Here is a 13,029-nt window from a genome sequence, read left to right on the forward strand (position 1 = left end):
CCTTTGTCGTAGATACATGAAAATGAATGCAGGTATACAGGTTCAGTGCCAAGTGTGCCGTCATTTATTTAATGGTTTTATGGCTGGTTTGAACTTAATGGTTGCTCCAAGCAGAAGTGTCCAAGCGCTGATGTCCGTTTCTTTTTCTCTCTGTGCAGGCCGCCATATTACAGCACACTGCTGAGTACATCTATCAGCTGGAGCAGGAGAAGACACGCCTGCTGTCACAAAACAGCCAGCTGAAACGCCTCCTCAATTGCCAGATGAGCCAGGACAGTGACGGCTCTTCCTCAGACTCTCCTGTTCCCAAGCGCAAGAAAGGTGACAACAGTAAGTACTGCTGTCGCCTGCCTTAAGTACGCAGTGCAGATTATGGAGGTGCTGACCCAGCCCAAAAGCTAGCCCGATTTTCATCACTGCTGTAAGCTTAGGGGTGCTTTAGTCTTGCTATCTTGTTCCATGTTTTACTCATTGGGGTTTTTGATTTGGGAATGAGTTGTATGGAGTGCTGGAATTGAGCACATTTGAGACAATGCAGGCAGTGTGCCTTCTGCTGTGCCTGGTGCCAGTTGTATGTCCAGCTTATATGGCTAGCCAAGGTGGTTTTGAGTTTGTTCTCCATTCCCACTTGTGCTTGACAGGGTGCATTGCTCTTTGTTGTAGTTGACAGCGATCTTACTGCGATTGTACCAGCAGTGCTTGTGATGAATTTCTGCTTTAAGCACTATAGTAGCACCAGTGCTGTGCAAATGCTAGCGAGAACAGAAAACTGGGCAAGTTGGAACGGATTCATCTTAAAGCAGCGCGATACACAGGATGAGTGAAAGAAACAAGAGACGACACGAGCGCGATAGAAAACTGGGCAAGTTGGAACGGATTCATCATAAAGCGGCGCGATACACAGGACGAGTGAAAGAAACAAGAGACGACACGAGCGCTTGTGTCGTCTCTTTTCACTCGTCCTGTATATCGCGCTGCTTTAAGACAAATGCTAGCCTTTGGCATAATACGAAAGTTTTAGGTGGCGACGAGGTATTAGCTTTAATGGTTTCTTCATCCATTTTTTATGCGTTTTTAATTCCATTACTTTGTATAAAGTCATTTTTTGCTGACATCGCACAGAACATGGGCACCTTTGCATTTCGCCTTCATTGAAACTTGTGAGGCATGTATGTGTAAAATGCATCATCATGGCAATCCATCTCTTAATGTATTGGAACGTGTCTCACTCATTGTTAATGAAATGCAAAGCGAGGTTCACCTTGTGGAAAGTCTTATCTCACGTACATTTCCATCTTGAGGTGCAATCCAGTGTGCAGAAGTGAATCTGAGTTGATGTGGGCTGCATGATGAAGGTAGCACGGGCCAAACACTGCTGTGTTTTTACTCAAGTTCATAACAAGAGGTTTGCTCCTCTAAACTGCACCATGGATAGTGAGGTGCAATACTGTGAACCAGGTAAAGTTCTTCAACTTGTGCCCATTTAAATTTGGACACCACATTTAGGCACCAATGTTGCACTTACAGTGTAAACACTGTTCCAGTCAAAATGGACCAATTGATTCTAGTTGTGTTTCAGCCATTTGTTGGTCTTTTTCAAATGGGATAGCTGCTGAGCTGCTGAAATTTCTGGGGTAGTCCTGAAAAATAAAAGAGATTGTGCAAGCCATTCTTAGCTGTGCCATATACTAGCCACCAGTTACGTTTTGTCATGGTTCGATGTGTGGAGCTGATTTTGGGTTTGATGTGGTTCTTGCAGCAGTGGATGACGAGGGTATTGCTGGCATGAGTCCACAAGAAACAGATACCAAGGAGGACATCGTCCGTGAGCTGGTGGAGCTTCGAGTACAGCTTGAACGTGAAAGAAGGCTGCGCATGATCTTGGAGGACCAGGCTCGTGGAATGGAAGCACAGGCCTATTCCGACCGAATCAGGGAGGCACCTCCTTCTGTACCTCATCACAAGGTCAAAACAGAGGTAAGTGCCGTTTTTTTTTTAAATCACAGTGAGCTGTGTAGTGCTGTTGCACACACTTTTGAATAGAGATTCTGTGAAAAAAACATGCTTGCAGGGAAACTTGAGATTTTTCATATATTAAAAAGGCGCGTATTGCAACAAGGGGATAGCCGTATTCCTATGTGATTGTTTATATAAGGCGTCCATTTATTCTTGGAGTGTTTTAGTGTATGGGTAGAGCAAGACAGCCATATAAGAAATCTGTCATGAGCTATATGTACTAAGGGTGTTTATATAATGTCTTGGATCAGATGGGCTAATTTCGTGTCGTCACTTTGACATGTCACAGCATTGGTGACAGCAGCCGCACAAGACAGTTGTCATTAAAGTGGGTTCAGTAAGCTTTCCTCTCTGAGCGCATGTGTGCCCCAGTACCAGAGTAGTATAAGGATATTTGTGGAAGGTGTCAAAGTAGGGGAACTGGTGGCCGCATGCACATTTGTTGCTCAGCTGTTACTGCCATATGCACTGTAGGGCTTGCACTGACAGATTATTAATGGAGGTCTTGTGGGCCCTTAAAGGGACGCTGAGGAGAAAGTGAAATTGGCTTTCCAGACAACACCAAATGTCCTGAGGACGTCCCCAAATGGTCAAAGCGCTCTGATCCCAGACAGGAAAAAAACACCAGCGAAGTGGCAATCGGCATCCGAAAGGGCGCTCAGCTGGATTAGGTTGGCTGGTAGATGTTGCCTTGTTGAATTGTCGTTGCTGCGGGCTGGCGTAGGGCTTATAAGAGTGAAACCGAAACCCTGCGGTCAAACTGTTCTCTGAGACTTTGGTTAGTCGTCATGCCTGTCGTTGTGCGCACTGCAGCGGTGCGTAGGTGACTGCAGCACAGAACTCTGGGTTTGATTATGACTATTTCGACGATTTATGGCCGTGCCGGTCATACCTGGATGCAGCTTCCTTCAGAAGCTGTTCAAATTGTAACACCCATAGTGTCCAAATTTGTGAGCATCCTACACCATAGATTTACGTGGGCATTGTCTGGGACGGGGCGGGCAGTTTGAATTATCCAGATTTTCGAATTAACGGGGTTGAACTAATGAGCTTGTACTGTACGAGGAATAACATTCTGATTTCGTGCTGAGGTATGCACAACAGCAACACCCTGGTCAGAATTTTCACCTTCTTTGTGTTTTTCTTTGGCCTTCTAGGAAGGTGCTGATACGAAGCCAGCCTTGGTGGCTGCCCAGCCATCAGAGCAACAAGTGCTGCCAGTGCCACAGTTCACTCCACCCCCTGCTGCACCTGCTGCTCCTGCTGCTGTTGCTGCTGTTTTGCCAGCGGGGAACGCCAGCCCGCCAAGAGCGCACCCACAACCGGCCGACCCTCTACCGAGCCCCACGGCCGACCTGCCACAAGACCTTAGCACCCACTCAGTGCAGCCGACAACAGCTGTGGTGGCAACAGCAGCGACGCCGGTGCCGGCCGCTCATGAAGAAGTCGCGCCACCGCTCCAGTCGTCTCCATGCACGTCACCCTACCATGCGAGCACATCACGCCAGAACCTGGAAACCATCGTGGAGGCCATCCGGCACCTCGAAGGAGACCACTTGTTCCGTGACGACGAGCCCCACAGTGGCACCACCACAGCACCCGAGCGGATGGGCGTGGTAGGCGACAACGGCAGCATGCTACGCAGCAGCTTAAACGTTCTCGTGGTGCACGAGCCCGCGTTACGTCAGCAGGTGATCCAGTGCGGTACGGCAACACGTCGGCCCGGCGTCATTGTGGCCAACCACTCTTAACGGCCGTTCTCTGGTCTGCATGTCCCAGAGAGGGGGAGCCCGGTTCACCCTCTCTTGCTCTTCTGCGCTACTGCTTGTTGGCCGATACAAATCTGGAGCGCACGGCACCCACAAAGAACAGAGAGTGCCACCTGACGGAGGACCCACACACTACACGGACACAACACTTAACAGTGAAAGGGACACACTTGCACATATACAGACACTGCAGCATTATTCAAGCATTGGACATTTCATGGGCAGGATAAGGGGCACGCCAAGACACTTTTGAGAAGGTGCATTCCAGTTTACTAGGACAAAACTTCTCCATTCGAGGCTCTTCTTGCCTCCATCTTTTTGGTTTAATTAGTGGTACACATTTTCACTCAAAACTGTCCTTTTGCTTCTCTAAACTCAAGCAGCTGGCCTTTTTCGTGTGTGCTTTCTTCCATTTTTTTCCCCCATTCAGAGTTTCCTCATCCCCTAACTCTGTTTAATTGTGAAGCATGCTGCCAGGTCTGTTTTAACTTTGTCTTTTGCGAGTGGTCACAGGAAAAACGAAAAACAAAACAAAATGATGATGTAATCATGCCAGAAGCTTTAGGTTAGCTTACTAAAATCATGCCAGAAGCTTTAGGTTAGCTTACTAACTCGACAGAACACATTTGTTTTTGGTTGGCCCCAGGGTTTTTTCGCTGTGTGCGAGCAATGCTTCAGTATGCTGTTATTCTTTGATGGTGACATGGCTGTTCTGGCAGTGTATGGCCTTTCTTCCTGCAGGGGGATATCCGTTGGCAAGTGCAAACAGTTTTGCAAACAGTTGTACATAAATTTGCGCTTGAGCCTGTTTTCTTTTTCCTTGTTGCTCCTGTTTGGCTTTCTGTCGACCAGCCCTGAAAGTTTTTTTGATCCTCCAGTTTCCAGCAGTAATGGATACGCTGCACCATACTATCAGCGTTTCGTAGAAGGGCATAACCACATTCACTTGGACAGATATTTGAAATCGTGCAGAGCCTGTGCGCATTTGGAAGGAATCTGCATAGGTTAGGAGAGGCAGCAGGAGTGGAGAGCAGGAGCTTAGAAAAAGCAGAGTGAGGAGAGGTGGCAACAGGGGATGGCTATAGCAGAAGCGCAGTGGAATGGTGGATCATGCTTCCGTTTAGTCTGTAATATACGGGATGGGGGAAATGGATTCATGGGGGCTGTACAGTGTAAGAAATTGTGCAAGTTTAGTGCAATGGTCTGCGGGTGGTTCCTTCTGGTTAGGGAGAGAGAGAGAGAGCAGGTGAGGCAGTTAAATTTTTCATATGAAGCAGTTTTTTGCAGTATACAAAGATACTATATGTATAAATATACATGTATAAATATATTATTATTATATGGCACACATACGTGTATACACAAGACCATGCAAGCTGACTCATTGTCCCATAGAGAAGCAGGTATCTGTCTGATTATATTAATTTCCTGTTGTCTGCATCAGCACTCTCATGCATACAGGAAAAGTGTTCATATGTCGCTGGCAGCAGCAGCAGTACAGAGCAGAAACATTCTTTACAGTTGTATTGTTTTCTCCGTGCTGCTTCTCTTGTGGCATATTCATGGTTGGCACTGTGCATAGCTCATGTGTCACCTCTTCCAAAAAGAAAAAAAAAAACAAAGGAAAGAAAATCTGTGTGTGTCCTTTCTCCTCTTTGAGACCTCATGACTGAAATGAGTTTGTGAGAAGTTATATATGTGTAGTGGTGTGTGCATGTGTCATCTGCTGTTATATTTAAGACATGTTATGTACATCTTTTTTCCCTGGTCGTTTTTGCATCTTTTTATCTCTTTTTCATTCTCTCTGTGGCTCTTTATTTTCTCCCCCTTTTCTCTTACCTTTGTCTCCTCGTATGAATCTCGGCGTAGGTCATCCTCTCTTTGAGGTGGCACAGTTTTCTCGGTGTTGAGCTCATTTTGTGATGCATTTGCACTCATTGTCACCACTCACACCCGTTTACTCACACAAACATACACAGTCACATTCGGACAGACACGCCATGCAGGTGGCACAGCACACCACGAACACTCCATCAGGACACCTCCGTTTGGTGGGGATGGCCACTGTGAGAGAGAGAGCCTGTGAATTTTACGGGTAATGCATTTTTGTTTGTTTTTTTATACTTTTCATTTTATTTTGCTTCAGAGTCGAGATTTTTACCTCAATGCAAATGTAGAGCAGTAGAGACTGCGTCAAGATGATGTAAAACTGATTATGGTGAACAGCAACGTGTTCTTAAATGTGTTGTGTCCAGGTTTCTTTTGAAGGACTTTCCATTGCATTCTCTGCCATATCATCTTTGTATGGTTGCTTTGGTCCAGCAACGTTTTCTGTGCAGTTTTGTGTTCTGAAATCGTTCTTTCCACTCGCGGCATTACTAGCTTGCATAGAAGCATCTTTCCCACTCTTGTTTTCATCTTTCTGTTCCAGTTTGCTTTCTTTTTTTTATTTTCAGTTTGAGTGTGTTGATTTCCTTCTTATATATGTGCATGTGTAGATGAGAGAGAGAGAGAGCTATAAACAGATGGGTAACATTCACAACATTCACTCATGTCACAGGTGTGTACACCCATCCTAATTTATATCTCATGTCCACAGCTGCCATGCCAGACATGGCTGCCGCTGAAGCGAGTGTCATTTGGTGTTAGGTTTGTGCGCCGAAGTCCTCTGTGCATTGTTCATTATTGTGCTACAAAGGCAACATTGCAGCATCTAAGTTGAGGTGGTAAGAGTTTTTTATACGCTAGGGTGGAGGGCAAAGGCTGAAAGATTTGTATACATTTTTTCCTTTGTGCAAGTCTGTAGATACCACATCTTCGTTCTCATTAGCTGGTTATAGAGAGAGCTGTAGCTGCCATGCCAAGTGTCTGTCTGTTAGTTTATCCTCTCTTCTCTCCCCTCAAGTTGTTGCTTGGGTTTCTGTAAGCTTTGTTCTTTCTTCTCTTTTTACCATCATTTGTAAATTCATAGTGGGAATCTTCGTTTTGATATGTCCGTTTTATCATGTGTTTTGTACGATCATTCTCTCTTGTTGTTGTGAGGCACTGAAACAACCATTTGTACATATGTTCACCACTTTCATTTTGACTTGTTTTTGTTTGCTGGCCCCATTTCCTGTGTACTCCCTTAGTATGGGTGCATGTTTTACTTTCACGTGTGCTAGTGAAGGTTTTTGCTGTGAGTTTTTCTCTTGGTCTTGAAGGCCCATCATTTTAAATTGTGTTAATAATTTTGAGAAAATGCTGATTTCAATTTGCTCTATTATGTTTTATCAGCTTTTGAAGTGTATTGGCTCACACAGTGTGTTTATATTATAATTGGTGTTTAGAAACGGGCCAACGTTCTGGTGTAAACCATGTATTGTTGTATATCATGATTGTTTTTGTTAAGCCTTTTGGCTCTAGAAACTCAAAAGATTTTGTTACATTCTGTATGCTTTCTGTTTTGTTTCCATGAGCAATGAAAGTGTCAAAAAATTTTATACAAAAAACCTTGTGTTCATCTCCATGGGTCTGCAAAAGCCTGGGCCTCAACCAAATGTTATGTCTCCAATCATGTCTTCAAGTGTCGTTCCTAGCTTTTTGTGTAATAAATGTTTGTCAAGTACTGATTGCATGTCTCACATCTGTCACTGGCAAAGCATTGCGCAAGAGTTATACGCTGTAATGCTTTGTGTGGTCAGGCACAGCTGTCTTTTTTTTTTTTTCACTTCACAAAACAGCTCTGATCGGCAAAGGTTACTGGTGCCCTGCAGGCATTATGTGCCTTGTTTAGCAAGCCACAAGCTAGATCACTCAAAGGCAATCTGCGTTCTTTTTCTGTCCTGCTTACCTCAAAACTAGCTATGTAAGATTTCCGAAAGTTTATGCCAGAAAGAGAAAACGAAAAAAAGGTTTTCAGGCAATTTGGGAAACAGTCGTAAAGCATTTGAAATGAGAATATATGCTGACAACTGATCATCGGGTACACCCTGAGTTTGACAATGAAAGTACTATTTTTCATTGTCAAACTCGGAGTGTACCCGATGATCAGTTGTCAGAAGTACTATTTTGCTGCCGCTGTGGCTCAGTGGTTATGGTGCTCGGCTGCTGACCCGAAAGGCGTGGGTTCGATCCCGGCCGCGGCGGCTAGAATTTCTTGTGTACTGTGCGATGTCAGTGCACGTTAAAGAACCCCAGGTGGTCGAAATTTCCGGAGCCCTCCACTACGGCGTCTCTCATAGCCTTAGTCGCTTTGGGACGTCAAACCCCATAAACCAAACCAAACCAAAGTACTATTTTATGAATTCCTGTTCACATATAGTCATTACTGTGTTTTGGCTTCCCAAAGACCGCTGTTTGCTGGCTAGTGGTATCAGTGGTAAATATGTCTACATTCACTGTCATGGGGGGAGACTTCATTCGAACCTGGGTGTACATTAAAGTGCTGAACTGCAGTGATAGGGGGCCACCGATGTGCAGATTTTAAGCTTAATCATTTCCATGCAGAATGCACATGTGTAGCAACACTGAAAGGTGTGAGCTACACTAAAAGATGTGAGAATTGCCCACCTTACATTAGTCATTCTGCTCATTATGTACAGGAACGCCTTTGAAAGATCTGGTCTTGTTACAGTTGCTACAGGAGTCCTCCCACTGAAGTTGTGAGGTCCAAGAGTATGCAGCCAAAACCTGACAGACGTGACAACCAGTGTAGGTCCATAGAATTGGTTGTTGAGCAAAATACATCAGAGTGCCAGAACAGGCTTGCTGAGGCTCGACCACCACGTTTGGCATTATTTCATCATTATCATCGTTAGCCTAACTACATCCAGTGCAGGACAAAACTAGGTGCCTCTCCTATAATATCCATCCAATTAACCCGGTCCTGTGTCAGTTGCCGCCACTTTATCCCTGCAAACTTTCTAATCCCATTCAGTCACCAAACTTTTGCTGCCCTTGGTATGCTTGCCTTCTCCATACCTTCCCTTAGAATCCATTTTGTTATCCTAAAGGTAGAGTTTCTTAATATTCCCTAGATAATGTTAGGCATGAAATGTGGATTCAGGTAGCCAAACAATACAACTCCTCTCGCAACAGACCCTCAAAGAAATACTGGTAAAGCTTACATATCAGTCTAACACGTGTTAAATTAATTAAAGAAGCGAAAAGGCCATTATTAAAATAATCTGTGCACAAAGGAGAGGAGCAGCCGATTCAGAGGCAGAATTCGTATTTTTGGCCCAACAGTAATCGAGCTAAATAAAAAACCTAGCTTCTCGCCATATTCCCATGGCGGATAAAGCGCTCTTGACGGTGGCACCAGTTTCCCTCCAAGTAATATGAGACCAAAGTTGCTATAGTAGGATAATAAAGCCGGTCGTGAGTAGGATGCAACTTTAAAAAAAAAAATTTAACACTAGGCATGGAGGAAGGAAAAACTTAGCCGCCAATTACCTCGAGTGACCCCCAAAGAGCACAGTGTTGCTTGGATTTGTGAACTTCACCCGAGCTGAACCTTGGCCTTCCCTAGTTCATATTGTCCCTATGAGTCGGTGGCAGCGGTGGGACGGCGACTCACATTCCTGGTGCTGTGCTCTGCTTATCCGTGCTCTGCTTAGCATCCCCGGAACGTCTGCTGCACTTTCACCACTTAAAGATATGTGTAATTATCCACTCTGTCCAATGCGGTACACTTCTAATGCTGCTAAGAATCTTCATTTGAAACTTAAAGATATGTGTAATTATCCACTGTGTACAATGCGGTATGCTTCTAATATAGCTAAGAATCTTCATTTAAAACGAAAGCATCTTAACCAGTGTGGACCCCCTGTGCAAAATGCAGCAATGCCATTTGTTTGTGACGTTTGTGGCTATGTAAGTCTTCCTAATCGTTCCCTTTTGATTCAGCACTGCCAGTGCCTGCATGGTTTTGTGCCGAGATACAGCACACACAAGTTCAGCATGACTGAAGGTGAGCACTACATGACACATGTCAGCGCAGTCTGAGTCCCCTCTCATTCTCCGTCTTGAAGCACTGTTGGAAAATTATGAATACCATCTCGCCCAATCTGTAATTATTCAGCATATTTACATGTGCATGGAGGTGAAATTCTAGATGCCCGTGTACTGTGCGATGTCAGTGTACATTAAAGAACCCCAGGTGGTCGAAATTTCCGGAGCCCTCCACTACGGCGTCTCTCATAGCCTCAGTCTCTTTGGGACGTTAAACCCTATAAACCAAACCAAACCAAACCAACCAAGGTTTTTTTGCAACGCATATTGCATCCAGTCTTTTGTGCCTTTTTTCCCATCCTTGCAGGACGTTGTGAAATCTCACATGTTGCCTTTGAAAGCATATGACAATGCCCCACATCAGACACATGGCATGTTTGCATTCTTCCTTCTCACTCAACATCTCACAATTTTTTAACTGGTCTCACTGCTATCGTTAACTACTGAATATTCCTGTGACACCACCCCACGCACCTGTCAACCAGTAGTGTGTGTGTTAAGCACTTACTCTTCGTTTTACTGATTGCTAGTGATGTCTTTATTTGAGTAAAGTGGAATAAGCGGCAACAAACTCAACGAATCATGAAAAGAGGACACTGCTGAAATAAGGGAGTAATTACTCGTTGACATCCACCCAAGCGCAGCCATACGGCTACAAAGGAAAGCTATACAGCTTTCTCAGAAACTTCGCAGTTAAAGAAAAATTCGTCCTGGTCCGGGGTTCGAACCCGGCACCACCACTTCATCGGGGCAGTCGCTCTACATATTGAGCTAACCGGGACGGCAAGCTTATGGCAGAGCGAGAGCGAATTGATCAATAACTCGAAGTGGGAACAGTGTTCGTCAAATCTACTGCACCTTTGGGGATTCCCCTAAAACATTTGACCAGCACACTGCAGTGTTTGGGACAAGTAGGTACAGGATGCATGCACGCTTGTGCTTGCGACCTTTGAACAACTACGTCCTTTGTCCCCTTGACTGTTTTGAACAGGAAACCGTTCAGTGCTGAAATGTGATGAAAAGAAAGTGTTTCTTGGTCTGTGCCCTTCAAATTGCATAAAAAAAGGGCCTATTCATTATGTAAACATGTTTTCCAATAGCTAGCCAATGATTGGGACAAAAGGCATGAAACATTCTGAGTAAGAAATATCCTGCCGGGTGCATTTTTCATTTTTGCTGTCAGAGTAGTAATTTTTCAGACAGGCAGACAGATTGAGGTTGTGCTGCAATCCAGGTCATATATAGAGTTGCCAAAAAGGTTTTGTTGACCATCATATCCTGAAGTAGAATATATATCAGCTTTTCTTCTAAGTCGTGCATTTATGTTGCAGCTGTCATCCTTAGTTTCCTAAGAATTGAAGTGCGTGAGCAGGTATAACAAATTAATTCATAGTGATAAAAATATAACATTATGTGTGTACATTTGTTACAGCTGGCAAAACAAAATAATATACCAAACTAAGAGTGCCTTGCCTGCAAGAAGTGTGTTCAGTTCATTAGGTGTTGGTAAACAAAATATTAAAAGCTGCAGAAATGTTGCATAGCAGTGAAATGATTAAGTGTAGAAGTATACCTTGCCATTCCTTTAAACGTCATACTAGATTGGGTTACTGCTGCTATGGGCTATTGACAGTTTATATGCCTGCCACAACAGCGATTTCAGTGCCCACTGAACATCATGTTCATTGAAATTTCAGGCGTGCCTGACATGCTGCTGCTATGCAGTGACACTTGCTTGTAAAATGGTTCTATCACAGCAATGAAAATGATAGAATATAGATTGAAAAAAAAATGTTAGTGAAGTAGTTTATAATATGAAACGGGTGGCAGGTTAGCGCTGGCGCTTACCTTAATGACACTTAAGTTCAATTATAATTAAAGATCATGACTGAACGGAGTTGTTCTTTGTGATGACCCGTGGCTCTCATACTGATGCAGCATATTGTAACTTGAAGTAAATGGACATTTTGAAAAGCAATAATTTTAATGATGGGAGTGCTTGCAAAAAGTTGGCATTAACATATCTTAAAGGACTGAACACTCAATTTTAAGCACCCAATTTTTTTTTTTGGCACAATGGAAAGCTTGCTGTCTAACGTGCTTGATTCAGCAACGGTTATGTTAGAAATGCTGCAGAAGATTTTTACTTAGAATTTTTCAATCAATGCATGTGCCCACTTTCATTCATCCCAATGCTGGAAGCATAATCAGCAAGTGCGCTCGCAATTGCACATCAGCAAAAGTGACATATCAAAAAGCTGACCCACTTTAATTAGTCATTTTTAACATACGGTAGCATTCATTTGTTTCCACACCTGAAGGTATGGTGCAATGATGTACACTTCATTGATTAAAGTTTTAGTGGATCTTGGTTGCCACTCCACCCAAGAAATGCAAGATGCAGCAGCGCCATCTTGTGACAGAAGCTAAAAGCACATATTCAACGGTGCGAAGGGTTCGTTGCTTTTCACTGAAGGGCATACTGGAGAGAGCGTAAAATTTGATGAGACATAAGGTACACTCCAAAAAAAAAAAAGAGCACTGTGTATTTTAAACAAATCTGTGCTATTTTACTGAGATGTGATCACGTGATGCTGTACACTAATAATGGCAGAGTTTCACCAGAAGATGCCGCTTCAGTTTGTTTTATGCAATTTTCATTGCCAAGTTAAAATTATAATCCCTCATTTCTTCGATACTGCAGTAGCCAATTCTTACAGTATCAGGCACAACCCTTTCATTTCTGGCATAATCTCGTGCCATGTTTTGGTCACTGATGGTCCTTTTAGGATCTGATTAGTTTTGGTAATCTCTGAGGTACGAACATGGTAGTCGTGATATTAACTCGGAGATATATAATATTTTATAATGAGCCACAGGTTATGAAGGATCTTTGTTAAAGTATTGAGTTGGCAGTGTGTGATATGTTCTCGATATGCATGTCTTTATCAACCAGTTAGCACTGTATTGAAGGGTGCTTGTCATTGGTGCAGGTATTTTGCAGCACACCACATAATATTGTCAGCAAACACATTAATGTGCGGAGGAATGGAGGAAGGTGAGCGATGTACAGCCTTTGTCGAATGTTAAGAGCCCAAGCATGCAGTTTACTTCTAAGCCACCCAACGGGCCTTGTAGCAACCGTAGTGTCATGTTTGTTACATTCAAGTCACGACTCATCATAAGCAGAAATAGATGAAGAGAGTTGCACAGCTGCCTACATTCTGTTACCGGTATTATTGGTTTTACA

General features: G+C 43.7%; 1 protein-coding gene across 2 annotated transcripts in view; it reads left to right on the top strand.

The window, feature by feature from the left end:
• The window catches only part of crp (transcription factor cropped), a 43,416-nt gene extending 36,020 nt beyond the window's left edge, over window positions 1-7,396 (top strand). For both annotated transcript variants that reach the window (XM_089566027.1, XM_089566028.1), the window contains exons 3-6: window positions 159-330; window positions 1,760-1,977; window positions 3,174-4,350; window positions 4,384-7,396. In XM_089566027.1, coding sequence (XP_089422153.1) covers window positions 159-330; window positions 1,760-1,977; window positions 3,174-3,767 — 984 coding nt within the window. In that variant the 3' untranslated portion in view covers window positions 3,768-4,350; window positions 4,384-7,396. The remainder of the gene's footprint in view (window positions 1-158; window positions 331-1,759; window positions 1,978-3,173; window positions 4,351-4,383) is intronic.
• Window positions 7,397-13,029: the final 5,633 nt, after the last annotated feature.

This window comes from Amblyomma mixtum, chromosome 1, assembly GCF_055824585.1.
Source record: "Amblyomma mixtum isolate Tamu chromosome 1, ASM5582458v1, whole genome shotgun sequence".
NCBI classification, from domain to species: domain Eukaryota; kingdom Metazoa; phylum Arthropoda; class Arachnida; order Ixodida; family Ixodidae; genus Amblyomma; species Amblyomma mixtum.